Here is a 20,061-nt window from a genome sequence, read left to right on the forward strand (position 1 = left end):
TGTGTGTGTGTGTGTGTGTGTGTGTGTGTGTGTGTGTGTGTGTGTGTAAGTGTGTGTGTGTGTGTGTTTAATTTAATTTAATTAGATGTAATTCATTTATTTAGTAACTTTTATTAAATTTTCACTACCTTCGTAATCTAATGTGAAAAGCCATTTCACTATTGCAACTTTGCAATCATGCTTACATGAATTGTATATGAAAATTTTAGTATTAATATAGGTGTATAAGAAACTTCCTAGAAAGCAGAAGAATCTCTGTGTAAAGCGGCGTTTGTCCTTGACTAGTAAGGGATTGTAATTAATAAGTGAGTGAGCTTCAAGAAGACAGTGAATTATATATATCCGCCACATGATCTACATTTTTGAACACAAAAATCAGCTTACGTAATTTGGAACTTATTGCATCAATGTGATTCTTAAATGACATTCTGGAATCAAGGATGACACCAAGGTATTTGATAAGATTTGTCCTATCTATCCTAAGACATGAGCAACCGTAAAAAAGAACACAAACTTACCTTTTGAATATTTCAATAATACCGTATTCAATATGTACTTTACATATACCAATGATACTTTTTATATCAACTGAACTAAATAATACGCATGTACTATACGATATACATTTTGTTCAAATGGTTTCAATTTCGTTTCTAAAAAAATACATTTTGAAATAAAGCCAGTTTCTTTGCTGCTTGACCCAAGCAAAGTGAACCGTATTAATGTGGGAAAAATTTCAATTCGAGCTGAGGTAGTAGACTCTTAAAATTTATTTTTGTGACAAAAAGTTGCATATGTCCTTCTCCTAGGTCATCTGTTTCTATCAATAGTGAAACAAAAATTCGCGTGAAAAAAGGCGAGAAAACGTAACAGAGAGAATTAGGGCGCGTTCAAATTAGTCGCTGTCAGAAGCGCTACAGCTGCGCGGTGGCCACGCTGCATCCGCGCGGCTGAAGTGTGACAAAATTTTTAGTGATGTTTTATCTTTCGACTTAGTTACGCGATGGATGAACATTACTTTTGTTTATTTTGTTAAAACTGAAGAAGAAAAAGTTAAAAAGAATACCAATTAACACACAATACACAAAGCAACGAACGGATTCTAATACGTTCGTATTAGAATCCGTTCGTTACCTTTATTTTGTCAAAATAATCGAAATGTTCTACAAGGTTCGGCAATGTGACGACAAAAAATTCGAAAATTACATTAGAACGAATAGAATCATGCTTATGGAATTACTTCAACTCTTGGAAAGCCATATTCAACGACCAGAAACCATTTTCGAAAACACTATTTGTGTCTGCACAATGACTTCACGAAGAACGTCTTACAATTACCGTCTCACATTGCAGGGTGTTGTTTTAACCGTGCGTGACTGCAGCGCGACAGCCGCGCGGTCGCCGCGCGAACGTTGCGTGGTAGCGCTTGCAGCGCTTCTAGAAATTGTATGAAAATTTTCCTATACTTTCTTATCAATAACAGCAGTGCAACACTCTTTTTATGATCCATATCGTTACCTACCTAGTTTAAACATACGTTTAGTACGGTTGACGATCGTCAAAGGAATGATTACCCGACACGTGGCAGTGAACGCACGAAATCGCATCGCAGCATCGTGCGATTCGCACTTTTGTGTTTCGACCCCAACAGCGGCTAATGTGAACGCGCCCTTACTTTCGGATTTATAATATTAGTTTCAATAGATTTACTTTTCAGAAATATTCAGACAAGAACACGTCTAAACATGTAATAAGACCACATACTCTTAAGACCATTGAATTTTACGACTTCCATACTTATAAAGTGAAACAACCGACATATGTAACATGAGAGATAAAAACGTGTGAGTTGGTTTATCTATATTAACGGCCCTCTTTCTTTAAGGGACTCTCATTTTAAATGTATCTCAATTAAATTCTTTTTAAGTGCCGTGAACTGTTCAGTTCTGGATGCACTTAAACTTAATTGTGACAGTCAAGTTAAGGTGTTCTTAATGTTAAGATATTAAACCTTATTTTATGTTTAATCGTGCCTTGATTGGTTGGATACTAAACATTTATATCGTGCGTTCTGTTGCATTATATAAAGGTACACTGTTGAATAGATTGTTAAATTATTCCTTATACAACCCATGTCGTCGTTTATAATTTTTTTTACATGTATTTACAGATACATGGCTGCAATTTTCGACGGTAAAAATATACATAATTATGTATAACTTGGCATAGTTTTATTAACCATCTATCATCGTTACTAAAACGAACTGGACAGCAAGAACAGAACGCAGATGCAATCGATCACTTAATGAGAGAAAACTCTGTGTTACTTTTGTTGTTGATATTACTGTGTACCTCTAAAATATTGTTTTACATTTGCCTGTCACATTTAAGTGTCGATATAACCTCAAATGGCATTGGTTGATTGGTTGATTCTGCATAACAGTGAAAGTGTTAAATCTATCACTTTGTTATGAAAACACGATTCGTAATAAATTTTCACGATAAAAAAACACAAACTTATCTCGAAATTTTACAAGACAACCACTGTAGTCAGTGGGCACTTTACATTACCAATGATTTCTTTTAATGTCAACTGAAATAAACAGGATACGTACCTATAGTAAACAAATAGGTTTAATTTCTCTAACGCTCGACCCAATCAAAATAAACGTACGGGAAAAATTTGAATTCGAACTTAGGTAGAACAACTCTTAAACTTGAAAACAGAACGATTTTAACTTGTACAATTCGTCCAAAGTCGGCATTTACCTTATAAAGTCGTCGTTTCAGCATATCTATGAGACCAATTGACAGGACAACCACGAAAAAGACAACTTTCAGGGAATATCAATAAAAAAAGTTTTTGAAAATACGTTTCAACTTTAAATCGTGATATTTTCGTTTAATGACTGTATTGGTTTCACCGTGCGACATGCCCTAATAGTATACTTAAGCTGTACTGAAGCTAACCATAACAAAAACTTATCTATTTCCGCCGCCAACAGTTATGTGAATTACAGGCACATGGGATTTGTCAACTTATGTCTCAGGGTGACGGGCGCAGTGGCAGTGCCCCTAAGATCTTTGCGATTTAAATCTTTGAGCGTCACTGCAACTGTTATGGACAGGCGTGTCGCTTACCACCAGGCGCACAACTTGTTCGTCCCGTCACTTGGTATTATAGAAAAAAACTTATCAAACAATTTTATCATATTGTCACTCTTTATACAACGTTTGAAAGGTTTACAGTTTATTATCACTGACGGCCGGAATTCGCCTACTGCTTATTTTCTTCCATGCTTTTTTGTCTTCGCAAATCTTAGATCCTAATGAGCAATCATTTGTTGAAATAGATTTGAAATCACCCGACACATTTAAACACTGCCTCCAAACAAAAAGCGAATCAAACAAAACGCGTTCAAGCACCGAAACACTTTCAAATAAAACGACCCAGTATCCCGGACATTGATAAAGTATTTCTCATCAATAAACTCGGAGCTCTATCTAGAATAGCATCGATTCTAACCTTAATTATTCGAATACCCGACAAAATGACAGGAGGCGGTCTCCTTTCAACTCTTAACGACGGGACGAAGGCAATCAGATGAATTTCAGTTTGTTTTTAGCTCTCGTTAGCGGAAGAATTCGAACATTCGTCTTTGAAAGCATATTTTAAATCGTTGCGATAAGGCATTTTTTCATTTGTGATATTGTTATATCATTTGGAATGTTAAAATAGTTATGCCATGTGTTCTTATGTACATTAGCTATGTTTAGTGAAGCGTTAAGTGGTACATTCTTTAGCTGGCGCGTATGAGACGAGGGACATTTTGTTTTTCGTTGTTCGTCTAGTTTGTCATTGTTCTTTCTTATGATAATCATCGTTTTTGACTTCTTATATGTATATTTCTATTTTCACTTATATTTACAATTGAACAATGAGTTTTCAATAAAACACTTTTGTTATAATTATTAATACAAAGATCGAACACTCAGAAAAAATTCCTTCGATCCGGTCGGATTCGAACCGACGTCTTCTTGCATACCGTGCCAGACGCTATACCAACTAAGCCACGGAACAAACCAACGGACCTCACGAATTTTTCTATGTGCTTGCGTTGTGTCTTTGTACTTGGTCTTTCAACGACTTTTTAGTCGTAGCGCCATCTATGAGAAATCTATTACAGATTGATCACCCAGTTAGTACCTTTACAGCTACTATGTATTAATAATTATAACAAACTAGTGGAGTAATTTCACAAAAAATAATTGAATATCAATTCAATAAAAATTTAATTAAAACACTTTTTGTTTATAATATCAAGTGATGGGATGAACAAGTCGTGCGTCCAATGATAATCTACACGCCTGTCTATAACAGTTGCACTATTACTCAGAGCTTAAATCACACTCACGCAAAGATCTGAAGAGCACTACCACTGCGCTCATCACCCTGAGACATAAGTTGACAAGTCCCATGTGCCTGTAATTTCACCACCACCCTCATCCTTCAAAACTGGCACACGGTAATGCTCACGTTACTACTTGGCGGCAGAAATAGGTAACGTGGCAGTACTTCCCTGGACGAACTCTTTCACAATGTCTTCTACTGCTACTGCTATTATATGTTTATCTTAATATATGCGGTGGCGAAGATTCACTTTTCTAATCATCTCAAGTTTTAGTATTTTCTCTAATTTTAAATTGTCTCGACTCATCAAAGTCAAACATTTCTTTTATTTTAAATTCTCGTAGAACATCACTGTCTACTATTCTTCTTTTTTAAATCCCAAGACCAACGTCATGATTGACATGTGTTAATAAAATGTCTTAACAAATATTTCAATCATTAATTTAGTAAAGCTTTCTATTCGTTTATTTGTAATTCGTGACTGTATTCGCTTCTTGTTGAAGTACCGTAATGTCTGTAATGGAATTTCATCATTGTCGAGATAGCACTAAGTCACTTTTTAAACATGATGATTAGGTACAGGTGACACGCATTGCGAATTAATAAACATAGGATTTTACTGCATTGTACCACTTTGTACTTGTAGGTAGATTTGATTTTATGAACAGTATGTTTGATCAAGTGATTTCATGAAGTCCAGTAAAACTAGAACACGAAAATTGATACTGGGAACGAATTTTCACATTTGAGTTCAATAAAAGAATTTGGCAACGTCCAAATCTCTGTCTGAAATTTTTTCACTAGTAAATCTATACTTAAAGACGAATTTCGTTGGAACAATGACAAGATTAATAAAAACAATAGCACTAAAATTAATCAATATTATTACACAATTGACAACGCTTACAACTACTATTACGTCGATTAAGCGACAGTTGAAGATATGTAAGAGATAACAAATGTCAAACGAAAGAACATTAATTAAATTTTCGAATAAAATAGTTCCAAAGATTACCGACTGGTTGTTGATGGTCGTAACTGGTCGCAACTGGTTGTTAATCAAATACGAGTGCTAAAAAGCAATTAGAGTTGACGAATGGGTTACACAATCAGAGTCTGGTATGAACAGCCCCGATAGAATGTTCGCTGCCGACTTTGAAGAATTTATAATTAGATAGTTCAACAGATTTGACAGTATTTATATTATGTAAAGTCAAATATAATTTTTTGGAGATAGAAAATACGTAATAAATGAAATATAAATTTTAAATCGCCAATTACAAGGGCTTCAATTTGTAAGTTTAGTGCCTTGGTGCTTGTCAGAATCTAAGAATTAAAAAAGCTGAAAGTGTATATTATTAAGACAGATATTACATTTAAGGCATTTTACATAATTGAAGGATTTCTCCCAATAACGGTGTTAACAATAAAGAAAATTACAACGAAGCAAAGACGGTGGAAGAAGAGATTATTTAATCTAATAGTGAAGAGAGACATATAACACCCCGAGAATTCGGAAATAGAAATGAACGGAAGTGGAACTAATTAAGTTATTCTCAGTTCCATCCGGGTGTATTTTCGTGTAACTTTATTTAAATACGAGAAAACTGTCAACAGTCGTACTAGTGCTGTGTCGTGACACGGAATAAATTGATGCAGGCATCCCTGATTTAAACTCGAATGTATTAAGTTCAACTATGGTACAAGGAAACTCAATCTTGCATACTCAGTAAAATAAAGTTTTGAATCGCCTGTAACTCAGGCACGCCTAAGATGCTGCAAATAGTATGGTTATGAAGTAACACATAGTACGACTTCTTTATAAAAACGTTTTCAAAACCATCATAATAACCACTGCTGATTCACTGGGAGAACGGAACCTCTATAGGGAGGCCGGTGGTTTAAATCCCTAATGTGCCTATCAATAAGTAGAATGTACCTACAAGCACAAAATTCAGTTGTACCATAAAATCTCCCAAGCCCCAAAATCTGTCAATATCATAAAATTTTATCGTCCGAAAATAGTACCACGTTCCGTATTAAAAGCAGTAGATTATCGCGACCCTGTTTGTTTATTCAGGAACCTAGATATTTTCGTAGCACCCCTATTTTATGAATCGAAGTTGCAACTCATTATGAACCAGAAAGGTTTAATCATTGAGATGAATTTGGCTTGTCGTTTACTTAAAGCGCTTTGTAGAACTTTGCTTGGCAAACGATTTTCGTGTTACGTACGAGAAAACAGTAATTTTAATTTGAAGATATAGCAATTACTAATATAACAAAAGTTAACTAAGAAAATATATTTCTCTCTATTTCGTCATCATCACTGTCGTTACGCAGCCCACTATTGAGTACGTATTTCCTCTATGATGCAGTGGTGATTTCATATGCTTTCTAAGGGTCACACAATGTTTGCAATTTTTTTTTCCTTAATTTATGATAATCTACCTCCGTAGAGCATTATTTTTGGATCAGGTGCCTATGCTCTGATAGCCATCTAATCCAAGAATAATACTTTGGTTTTGAATCCAAAAATAAAAAGAAACTGTCGAGTTACGTTGTGTTACCTATTTCGTATCCGTAATTACACTTAAATATTCAATAGGTTATTTTAGACGTACTATTCACACTTTATTACATTTATTATTTCAATGAACTATTTCATTCCTAGTAGTTTATTATATCTTTAATTATAAACAACTTCTGGATTTAGTCCCTCTAGTTGGTTCTGACTGGAAACTAGCGCCTTAGGGAACTTAGGCATATACTGAGTCAGCTCCCTTAAACTGTTATGACAAAAAATATTAAATGTTTCCTGTTGTATTCAATCTGTATTTGTGTCATACTAGTGAATAAAGTGTAGGATACTATCTATCCTCTCGGTCGACGAGCACTATGAAAATAACTATATTCCGTCACAATTGCAAGTTTAATCAATTTGTGCTTCTTCTTCTTGTTAAATCAATGACAAAAACCATTAAGACTCGAAACTACCGCAGCTTGAAATCAAATTTTCCTGATATGTAACACCCTTCGGCCGAAACTCCTCCTTCATAAAAGTCGGCAGATGTTCGGTCGGTACTCTTACCTCAAAGGAATTAAAATTCACGTTGTGGCGGAGCTTCAACTGCCGCTGGCTGACGTACTCCAATATCTCCTCAGACTTCGTGGAGTAATGTAGTCGCGACAGGTACAGCAGCGTCGTCGGTATGACCGGACGCAGCAGAAACTTCGATCCTGTCTGTGCCGTGCGCTGTGCCACACAGGTTACGTCTGGTGGGCTTCGTCTTCCTCTTCACGACCTTTGTTAAGCCGTCCTCGTTTACGACTAGATAGTCTGTTTCAGACTAACATATGTCATGCTGTGATGTGATAATTCCTACAAATTCATAGTTCGTTCAACGCGACCGAATTACCAACTTAGATTGTGGGAAAATCGACGTTTAAATTTCGCATGTCAATATTGAACGCCAGGTGCAAATTATTATTCTACAGAAGAGGGAAGCTCACGATTCCTCGAGTCTCGTATTTTTTATACAAACCGTATGCAGATGGCGGGACGTAATCAGTTCAATGTTTCTTGCAAAATGTATATTGCTTTTGCCTTTACGAGTCAGATGTATTTAAAGTGTTATTTTGACGTTTGCAATTTATACTAACTGACGTATGTATATTTTAACCTTGTTCATTAGGACAGAGATTCATTGGTCATTTAAGCGTATTAATTTGTAGTTACATTATTTCTACTATAACGTGTTATAAAATAATTTACAATTTTGTTTAATGAATTAAATGGGATCTTGAACGTTAAAACATTGATAAAATTGAGTAATTAATCTTCATCAGAAATTTGGTAATTTTGGAACAACCTTGTATCTTTATTCCGTATTTATTACGTTATGGCCTTGAATAGGTTAATTTTAAGTAATTCCAAAATATTTATAATTAATAATACAAAAATCGAACATAAATAAAATAATTCCATCGATCCAACTGACGCTCTCTTATCTGATGCTTACGCTACTGACTGACTACACAGTGATACTTGTAAGCGCTACAGAACGAACCAGCCGACCTTATGAATTTCTGTATGTGCTTGTTGCAGATATTTGTTTTTGGTTTTAACGACTTTTCGACTTTTGAATCCATACAAGTTTTTCTTCACTCAGCTAGGTATCTGTACAGCTACCAACGGCTGACTAGAGTTGTCGCTTTAATTATTATAATATTAAGTTTTTTAAATATCACGATGTTGTACAACCACAGTAGTCAATTATTTTTGTTGAAATTTAATTAATAGTTACGTAATAATAATACTTAAGGTAAGTAGGTAAGGGTCGACAAAGGCGATGAACTTACAATGACCAAATTGAGGACTTCTTAAAGAAAGACAAGAGCGCCCTTAATAACTTATGATGTGAAAGGTGTGTATCGGAATCGTAGCAAATGAAAAGCTGTTCCCTCTGCCTACCCCGATAGGAAAAGAGCAGTGAAGTATACGTTACACACATATATCGCACTTGACAACTAACACAGTATTATCTCAAAAATATTAATAATTTATCTCCAAAATTTTATTATATTGATGTATCATTCATATACAATTTAATTTCAAAGTGACAGGACAACACCGTCGCTTTGGAACTAAATAGGTAATATTATTATAACTAAACGTCATTATGATAATACTATGTTAGTTGTCATGTGCGGTATGTAGTAGTTATTATTAACAACTAATAAATAAAAACGTTTAAAAACATTTAATTTTTAGGGCACCTTTAGACGCTTATATGCTGGCACTGCAGCCGCGTCGTTACAAATTTTCATACAATATTTAGAAAAGCGCAGTTGCAGTGCCACTGTCGTGATACGCGCGTCACTTTTGCAGTCACAATTAGTGAACTGTGAAAATTACTGAAGCGGTACAGAGGCGCAGCTGCCGCATCACAGTCGCACCACTAGAGCCTTTACAAGCGTGTAATTTGAAAGCGCCCTAACCTTGCAGCCTTATTTCAGTCATTTAACGAAAACTACAAACAATAGACTGTTGCGCGACCGTGATATCCTCGAGTGGATGAGGTACTTCACCTTAGTAGCCCTGTGACATTCGTCGCAAGCGCACATGAGTCATTAATTGTGTTTGCGGTGTCTAATTCCGCATGCGACTGGTCGTGTTCCAGAAAAATTTTATGATTACTTAATAATTTTGATTGATCTTGATAATCATTTTGTGAGTGCCTATTAACTTAATCTGTTTAAATTTGACACCACAAGCAGTCTCCGATTGGGGCAATGCCAATCTTGTCAAATTTAACGCTACCAAAACGCGGGCGTGTCTATTCTCCACAAAACGGAGTCCCTTTGAGCTGACTCCGACTTTTTGTGATATATCCATACCGATAGCCGATTGTCTCCAGCTACTTGGAATGGACCTGTTGTCCAATTTGAACTTCGGCAGATACATTGAATCCATGGCCAAAAATGCAGCAAGGAAGCTTGGGATCTTTTCCAGGGTGAGGCGTTACTTTACACCGGGACAGCTGCTTCAGCTGTACCAAGCACAAGTCCGATCGTGCATGGAGTACTGCTACCACCTCTGGGATGGCTCTGCTACATACCAACTGGTCACTTTGGATTCAATTGACAACCGTGCCAAGAGGCTTATAGGTGACTCGGAATTAGTGGAGGCGAAGCTACAGAGCCCTGAACACCGCCGTAAAGTTGCCTGCTTATCAGTATTTTACAGGATATATCACGGAGAGTGTGCGATGGAATTACACGATTTAATTCCGCCTTCCCCTTTCCATCATCGGGGGACTAGGTGTGGGCTTGGGTTCCACCCCTATGTTGTGCACATTCCAAAGATTCCACATTTATATGGCGAACGGCTATGGAGTGGAATTCCCTGCCTGCAGACCAGTTCCCTGAATGTTATAAGTTGGACCTTTTCAAGGCGAGAGTGAATAGGCATTATTTAGGTGTGCATGCTCCATCGTCGACCTCATCGTCACTTTCCGTCAGGTGTGATGGAGGTCAAATGCGTGCCTATATTATATAATTATATATATAAAATTAACGATTCTTGTTTTGTTTGGTGTCATAGGACTACAATTTTTAATTTTTATAGACTGTTCAAGTAACAAGTGCAAATTTAAAAAAGTAAATAATGTTTTTATTTTCATTTATATTCATAAAATACTTTTTTTTATCGCGTGCTATTATACCACGTCATGAAAATATTCCTTTGTCTTCCCAAACTAAACGCGTAAAGCTGCGGTCTTGGTTCAGCGCAAGGGTGCGACCACTGGAAGGTTAAGCAAACACTATGAATTACTATAAGGAAGTACGTTGAATATTTAACAATCATTTCTATGAAACAAAGCTAACATTTCACGTTTACTCAAGTAAGGCTTTTATATGAAAATAAGACTTTTGAACTTGTTACTGACTAAATTGGATAAGTTACCGAGTAAATCACATGTCACGAACAAAGAACACATGCAAGTGAAAGAAAATTACGTTTCTTCTGAACATTTTTAATATTGGATTTTAGCTAGCAGTTGACGTTGTGCAAAATTTCTTGATAAAGCTTTTTTATATGAAGTTAAGTGTATGTTTGTAAGCATTGAAGAATTTTTATAAAACGATTCAGTAACACTGAAATTGATACATAAAAAGCACCTACAGGGACATCCAATTTTACCAAAATAACGTCTCAATTTTTGTAGATTACTTTAAAAAGGGAATAGCAAAATCTGAAGCCGTACTGCTAAAACACAAAGTAATGTGCAAGCATTACTTAAAACACACAAAATCTCTAATTTTCTTGTTTCAAAGTAACGGCTTTTATATTACGACAGTTGCGGGACTGGTCGGTGAAAATACTTTTAATTTTCAACTTCTAGAATTTCTACAACAAACACTCATGTTTGTGTAATGCATAACGAACTAACGGAAGTTCCTACGAAGTAAAAGTAGTTACATCATTAACTAGAAATGTATACGATGTTCAGATGTCGAAACATCTTTACACTTTATACATTTATACATCTGTATACTTTAGTTACTTCCATAGTATAATGTCCTACGGGATTCTCATGTGGGGTAAAGCGGCAGATATTCGAACCATATTTGTATTGCAAAAACGAGCGATTCGTTCTGTGTACCGTCTAGGCTCTCGGGTTTCTCTCAGGGAAAAGCATAAGGAGACTGATATCATAACTGTGGCATCACAGTACATTTACTCAAATATTTTATATGCCCGTAAAAATGTACATAATTTCAATAAGAAAGAAGACATCCATAATATTAACCTTAGAGCTAAATCCAAACTCATGGTACCACGTTTTCGTTTAACCAAGGTAAACAACTCTTTTATGGGGAACTGTTCACCCTTTTACAATAAGATTCCAGAGCATATATTAAGTTTATAATTTCCTAAGTTTAAAAACTGCATTAAAAATATTTTGATCGAAAAATCATATTACAAAATTGAAGACTACGTGCTGGATAAAGATGCATGGAAAGACGACATGGCTCCAGAATCCACACAAATTTCATTCAAAGTGTATTCCATAGCATTTAAGTTTATTTGAAAAGAGCAATCCCTAGAGTTGCTTGCTCGTTCTTCTCAGGGAGGTCAGCGTAGTGAATGAGCAGTAGCTTAAATGTGACGTTTTTAAGTGTAAATTTATTTTACCTATGGAATAAATAATCTTACTCTTGACTTTGACTTTGACACTTTAATTTTTTTTAATTTGACGGATATACTTAAAGGTAACAGCAAGTTGACTGTCTGGCCCGCTCCTATTTAATAGTAGAATCAATCCAAAAGACGGCAGCACTACGTCTTTTGGTATTACTGTCTTCCTTTAGTAAAAAAAAACTTATTTTCTTAGTTATTCCAAATTTGCCCAAGGACAATCGTGTAGAACAAGAAAAGTGAGTTTTATTAACACCTTCCTTTTTGATTGTTCCAGAAACATCTAGCCCGGAACCAGATCACACAACAGCGGCAACTACACCACCCATACCTCTCCGACCAGAGTACGCTCATCCAGCAGGCGTCGAAGCGCTCGATCCATACAACTTCGAAAAGAGTCACCCACCTCCTCAAAAAGAATATTTGGAGGAAGACTACGACCATGAACATAAAGATGATGAACACGAACATTCTCATGACAACGACGAACTTTCTGGTGATCATCTCTTGCAAAGTTCAACAGATGATTTACCTATGTTTCTCTTAGAGCCACAACATGCATTTGTGGTGAGAAATAAACCAGCTTTACTAAGATGTCGAGCGGCCAACGCGTTGCAAGTGTATTTTACATGCAACGATGTTCGGTCGGTTCCGAGTAAGCAGTTTGAGTTTGTTGATCCTCAGACGGGAGTGAGAATAGTTGAGGCCGAGTGCAATGTGACGAGAGATCAGTTGGAGGAATATTTTGGGGAAGATGGTTTTACTTGTACATGTAACGCTTGGAGTAGCAGAGGGGATATTCACAGTCAGCCCGCGGTCGTCGAGTTGGCATGTAAGTAACGTACTTTTGTTAGTTTCGTGATTCAAATATCTGTATGTGAGTGATGAAGAACTTCAAATGCCAAATAGTTACTACAGGCATTTAAAATCTATTGTAATATCAAATAAAAATAAAAACAATCTAGGATGATCCCTATGACACTTCATTTGACGTTTGTCAGAGGGGTGAGATAAAGTCGATATTATTTTTAGTGTATTTGATTTTTAAAACAAAGGTTCTCTCTTATAGTTTTATTTGTCTGGCGTATTCTGAGCGGAACATATACACATGACGACGATATATAAACAAACAACGATAGGACTTGAGGTCTTTTATCATTGCCTGATTTTTAGCATTCTAAAGCAATGTTTTTTTTAACCTTCCTAGGAACCATCCTAGGAAGTATTTAGTACCAACTAAATAAATACTAATACAAGAACGTCATGACAAAATGGCTCCTAGGACTAAACTATAGTGAAACAGAACAAGTTGTCGGTTAGTAAAACGTGAAATCATCGAACGGTAATATTAATCAGGTTTAAATCAAAATATTCTTGTGGATATGATATGCACACGCATACACACACACGCATGAAAACGTCATATCGATTACACACTACTACTACCATATACATTTGTCATCTAAGTACAGAAATACTATAAAATTTACTACTTTTCATTTTTTGTTTGCTTTCAACCTAATAAATGGCAAATTTGGAATATTTTCAAAGGAGATTTAGACTTGTGTAGACGACTACCCGCGACACAGGGTTTCCCTAGTGCGGGGCTATGGTGAGTGTGTATGTTGAGTGTGTGACTGTCAAGAACAGCAGTTAGCCTAGCAGCCTAGATTACTTTTTTTATGATAACAGGCGACGGGACGAACAAGTCATGTGCTTGGTGGAAAGCGACACGCCTGTCGTTTCACACCTTTAGGGTCAACTCACACCGGCGCATAGTCGAAGCGTCGCGTCGCGTCCTGTTTTTCAACTACAACGTCTGGCGACGCGCGACTACAATCGCATTAGTGTGCATATTTGCATAACAAAAATTTGTACCTTAATGATGGGAAAATAGAGATGAATATGCTATAGGCGAAAAACATGACGCGTCGCGACGCTTCGACTCTACGCCAGCGTAGGTTGAGCCTTATAACAGCTTTAAATCACAAAGATCTGAGGCACACTCCACTGCGCTCGTCACCCTGACATAAGTTGACAAGTCCCATTTAGTCCCATTTCACCGTCACCCTTACCATTCAAAACCAGAACGCAGTAATGCTCACTTTAATACTTGGCTGCAGAAATAGGTAAGGTGGCAGTATTTCCCTGGACGAGCTCTTTCACTAGGAGCTCTACTTCCTCTAAACTACAGTTTACAGTTCTTATACTTATCTTGAAAATAATCCGTGCATACGAAAGATTAATTTAATGATGAATGGGCTTATTTCCGTAACTAAACTAAGTAGATATCATAGTCAACATAATTTTAAAGACCATAAAATCACCAAATTTAAATCCCATCTCGAATGCAAATTGAAATTTAATATATAATTTTACAAAATTACAATTTATAACATTAATTATCATAACTTTTATCTTCGTAGTTAAAGTGTCAATGTATGAATTTACTTAACTAATCAATGTAACTTAAACCAACGATAACATGATATTTTTACACACGAAAAATCAATAATCTTTTTTTACGTGCTCGTTTGATGATGATCTTTAAAATTTAACAGGTTTAATATAAACAGGGGTCAGATTACTCTGGTAACGTAAATAAAATGTTAATAAATTTGTTCTACACTAACATAAGTTACAATAAACATGTCAATTTAACACTTACAGCAACAACCGGTTTAGAAAAACGATATTTCCGTTTCGTGGTGCAAGTTTTCATCAAAACTCATAATTCTGAGTTTCCGTTGGTAATTTTAGAATAACCCAGATTAGTGTATACGTTGACGACTTTAAAACGCGTTAAGCTTTTAACAAATATTATTACGGTCGTTTGGAAAATTATTTAATTAACTATAAACTGGTATATATTATTTTGTAGATTTTGTTAGTTGTATGTTTGCATTGATTCATGTAATTCTCTTTTCAACTGACTTCAAAAAAAGGAGGAGGTCCTCAATTCGACTGTATTTTAAACATCGTTGGATATGTATCAGTGGCGTTACGTTGATATTTGTAAAATGTAAATCGATTAGAAGATACCCAATACAATGCCTCAATCGTTACCGACATTCATTATTACAAACTTAGAATAATAACGCATAGAATGATAGTTTCATAAAAAACGAACTGTCACAAGTGAGGCAAAAATCAAATTCATGTAGGCGTAAGCAACTTGTATTTACGCTCGTCGGCACGCACACAAATATACAAATAATGATGCCATGGAATAACATTTCCCTCAAAAGTGGGGAAATTGTATCTTGCTTAACTCATCGTTAAGTTAGAGGTGCCTACAGATTTGCTCGATTTTGTCGATCGTTACTGTCGATCAGGTGCCTACAGATATGCTCGATTTTGTCGATCGTTACTGTTGATCGACAACGTCAAGTGACAGGAATTTTCAAAAATTTATTTTTGGTAATCCTTATCGAAATGGCATTTATATCTGAATACACGAAGGCGGACATGACTTTTCTCATTTCTAAATCCAAGATGGCGGACACGTTTTTTCAAGTAAATGTAATATGGGAACCGTTTTCGAGGTATTCGAGGTGCTCATCACGAATATGGCATTTATTTCTAAATCCAAGATGGCGAACACGACTTTTGAAATAAATGCAATATGGGTATCATTTTCGAGGTATTTGGGGGTGCTCATTACGAATATGGCACTCATTTCTAAATCCAAGATGGCGGGCACGATTTTTCATATAATGGCAAGTTGGGGATCGTTTTCGAGGTATTTGGGGGTGCTCATTAGGAATATAGCACTTATATCTAAATCCAAGCTGGCGGACATGACTTTTCAAATAATAGCAAGTTGGGTGTCGTTTTCGAGGTATTTGGGGGTGCTCATTAAGAACATGGCACTAATTTCTAAATCCAAGATGGCGGGCACGATTTTTCGAATAATGGCAAGTTGGGTGTCGTTTTCAAGGTATTAGGGGCTGCTCATTCCGAATATAGCATATATTTCTAAATCCAAGATGGCAAAGAATTAGAAGAAGAATTAGAAGTCTTGTCCCTCATCTTGTATTCAGATATACATGCCATTTCCTTATGGTTTACCAAAAAAACATTTTTGAAATTTGTTGTCAACCATCTTGGATTTAGAAATTAATACTACATTCGTAATAAGCACTCTAAAACTCCTCGGAAACGTCTATAATTCTCAATCGACAATCGACAATGTCGAGCAAATCTGTAGGCACCTTATTAAATACTACCCAATTCTTATTTAACTCATATATGTATGAACAAAAACCTACAAGCGAGTTTAAGTGCAACTATCGAATTTGAATATATAAATAGCCTGATATTATCTGTGGGTATGTTTACATGAAAAGTACACGTTAACAATTAAGAACCTGAACCTGAAAGTTATTTATACACGATTTTGGAGAACTGACGATGACTTTTTAGTCAGAGTTAGTTTCCTGAAATAATTTTAGTTAAGAAGTTTTAAGTCTGGGCAAGACAATTTTTTTAAATGAGTGTATGATGAACAAGAATAATGATTTTTCACATGAAACTAATGAAGGCAAATACTAATAAAATAAACTAACAAAATATATTTCGTAAAAATAGCTAACGTAAGTTCCCTACAATGTTGTTGCGGCTGTGTGTATTTGTAGAAATTTTGCAACCGTCGCGATATTGCCTATTTTCAAAAAATTACGTAATATAATTATTTTGAAACAGAATAGCAAAATGGGGAGAAAAAACCCGTTACTTTGCAACATTTTCGTATCTTGTTGCAACGAAATTAATTTTCTGTTTTAGTGAATATTCATATAAAAATACAAGTTAAAACGCGTTATTTCCTTGTGGAATATGATATTAGTGTCTATTTTATATTTATCTGATCTATTTTTAAACCCAATTACCGCACATTTCGTCATTTTTAGCAAAAATTTTTGAGCTGCTCGCGGTGCAACTTGACCTTGAGCACTGACAGCCCGCTCGCTCGTGTAAACCCATAGGGCGTCCTACAATTTGCCTCACTTAACGTGTGCGGGCTAGGTTTCTATGCGTTATTATTCTAAGATTACAATATAATTTTTTTACTAAATAAAAGGAAATTAGAAATACAGTAAAATATAATAATGGGTAGTACTTGAAAAAACGGATATACGCGAATTATGTCCGTTCCGACCCCATCCGATTTAATCTAGACGAATTTGCGAACAAAATTATCTATTTTTTTTTAAATATGCCAATTAATTAGTTGTAAGAAATCACGAAAATCGTTGCCCGGACGAACTTACAAACAACAATATCGTCGAACTCATTAGCCGCACAAAAACATGTTAAAGGTTGATTTTGAAAATCTTGAGTCATATTTATTCTGTAGTATATTTAAAATGTGTTTTATTTAAATAAATTATTATATAATTAGTTTAAAAATTTTATTACTATTTTTATTTCATCGCCTTAAAATTTTGAAAAAAAAATCTTTCTTTCCATTTTAAGTCTAAATAAACATTGACAATTTGAAAATGGAACTGAAAAAGGTGCTATTTTTTAAAAAATATTCAAAGTGTGACCGCACTGAGCGGTTAACTAGTCGCGTACACGCAAAGTATGTTTACAGGGCTAATTGGTAAAACGGAAAATCGATAACACAAATTAATCTACGCTGACATGTACAATAGTTCACCTAGTAATTAGATCTTTACTTTGATTTGAATAAATCAATCGTACTGTTAAAGTGCTACCAATCATCTTTGCTTTCTTGAAATAAGTCATACGTTATGTAAACATAACTTAATACAGGCGAGAGGCCGGGTTATATCAGTTCTGGTACAAATAAAAAAACTAATGACACTTAATTAAGCATAATAAACATATTTTTGAAAGTTTCAAAATCGACTCCCTTTAAGTACTTTCATCACAGATTCTCAAATTATGCAGTGTTTTGTTTTTTAACGTAATCCTAAATAGCCATGCTATTATATAACCTGTCCAATTAATTAACTGGTTTGCATAATTATATACAGCACACAGAGTACCCTTTTTGGGAATAATTTTGTCGTTGACTTTTAAGTAGTCACTTTATACATCCTTCTCTGGTTTATAATAATTATTAAATAATTAAATTTTTACAAAGGTTTCTTTCAAGCGAAATAGTAATAAAAGTAATGATAGACATAACATTAATACGAGGAATAAAAATAAAGCGGATGTTCTTGACAATATTCTTCACAGAGGCACAAATTCATTTAAAAAGCAATGTATACACTTCTTTAAAAATAATTCAGTTGATGTTGTAAATTTATCATTAATTATAACTGTTGTGAAACAATAATGTTATATTATTAGGTCCTGTGAAATTGCCGATTGCAAATATTGGGAAGTTTGAAGTTCGATACCTTTCATGTTCCTTAGAGTTACAAATTCGAATGCTAGTTATGATACAGCTAGAATATTTGTTTTTTGAAAAATCAGTTATTCATTTGTTTTTTTGCAGTTCCATTTTTCTTTGATTTAGCTATTTCTGTTGATTTTTGTTATTTTCGAACATGATTTTTGTCGTGGCACCAACGCAGCACAGACGGTACGCAATATCAACGACTTGTATGGACCAGGAAGCCCACATTGCGTTTTTGGTTTGATGGCTTCCGTTCTGGAAATTTTGATCTCAACATCACAACTCAATTCATGTCAAACGAAGTCGTATTAGCAACAGTCTTCAACGTAAGTGTACAGTACAGCCTAAAACGATATTGTTTCATTTGCGTCAAATTGGAAAGACAAAAAAAAGCTAAGAAAGTGAACAACAATTCAGTGAACAACAACAACAAAATCGCATCGAAGCTTGCATTAACTAGTTGAATAGGCAGTCAAAAAGGGGATTCTGCATCGGATTGTCACTTGTGATGAAAAGTGGATTTTGTATGAAAATCGAAAAGGTCCGACATTCTAGTTGGCCACAACGGAAGCAGTCAAACCATGTCTCAAATGCGGTTCCTATCAGTAGTCCGAAGTTACATGTTCCAGGATTTTTTTTTCTTTTAAACCTAACTTAACCCAATCTAACCGAACCTAATCGTGTCTTTGCGATAAACATCCAACATATCCTGAAAGAACAACGGTTTCGTTATAATTCGGTTTTTGGTGTAATGAAAATTCGATCAAACGTTATTTCACTTTACGTTACCCACAAAATGCAAATTAGGTCAAAAGAAGCTGTGTAAGAAAGTGAAAAACGCCTTTAAACAGTTCTTCAATTCCCGTCCCCAGGATTGTCATAGCAGGAACATCAATGAATTTCCATTAAAATCGCAAAAGTGCATCGACAATATAATGGACATAACAATTTTGTATTTCATTAAAACACAGAATAATTGAGAACGATCTTTGACCTGCAGAAACGTGCAGTTAGGGCAATTTACAATCTGGGCCCCAAAGTATCTTTGAAAGATAAGTTTAAGGAATTTAACATTCTTACACTAGCCTCACAGTACATTTATGAAAATGTAATTTATATTAAAAGGAATAGTAATTTGTTTATGAAAAATAGTGACAGACATAACATTAATACGAGGAATAAAAATAAACTAGCTTTTCTTGATAGTCGTCTTCACAAAGTCAAAAAAACATTTAAGGGGCAATGTATATATTAGTTTCATAGGCAAGAACCGAATATTAAAGATTAATTCTTAAATTCTCTAAAATTCTTAAATCTAGTAGCAATTGGTCTATTATTAAAACTTGTAGCAACACTAAATAAATAAACTTTTTTAACTTTGTTGGTTTTATAATATCTGTAGTTTTGTAAATTATTATGACTTTTATAGTTTTTAAGTGCAACACAGACAGCCTCTATGTTTCATTAGTTGTGTAAGTAGTAACCGAGTGTCATTACTACATTATACATTAAATATTCAGTAGTGTTTATTTGTTTAGTTACCGATTAGTTAAAAACCTTAAGTATAAATTA

General features: G+C 35.0%; 1 protein-coding gene across 4 annotated transcripts in view; it reads left to right on the forward strand.

Annotated features, from left to right (window-relative positions):
• The window catches only part of LOC113236492 (netrin receptor UNC5C-like), a 134,320-nt gene that overhangs the window by 37,717 nt on the left and 76,542 nt on the right, over window positions 1-20,061 (forward strand). For all 4 annotated transcript variants that reach the window (XM_026472589.1, XM_026472590.1, XM_026472591.1 and 1 more), the window contains exon 3: window positions 12,394-12,948. In XM_026472589.1, coding sequence (XP_026328374.1) covers window positions 12,394-12,948 — 555 coding nt within the window. The remainder of the gene's footprint in view (window positions 1-12,393; window positions 12,949-20,061) is intronic.

This window comes from Hyposmocoma kahamanoa, unplaced genomic scaffold, assembly GCF_003589595.1.
Source record: "Hyposmocoma kahamanoa isolate Upper Pololo Valley unplaced genomic scaffold, ASM358959v1 92, whole genome shotgun sequence".
In the NCBI taxonomy this organism is placed as follows: Eukaryota; Metazoa; Arthropoda; class Insecta; order Lepidoptera; family Cosmopterigidae; genus Hyposmocoma; species Hyposmocoma kahamanoa.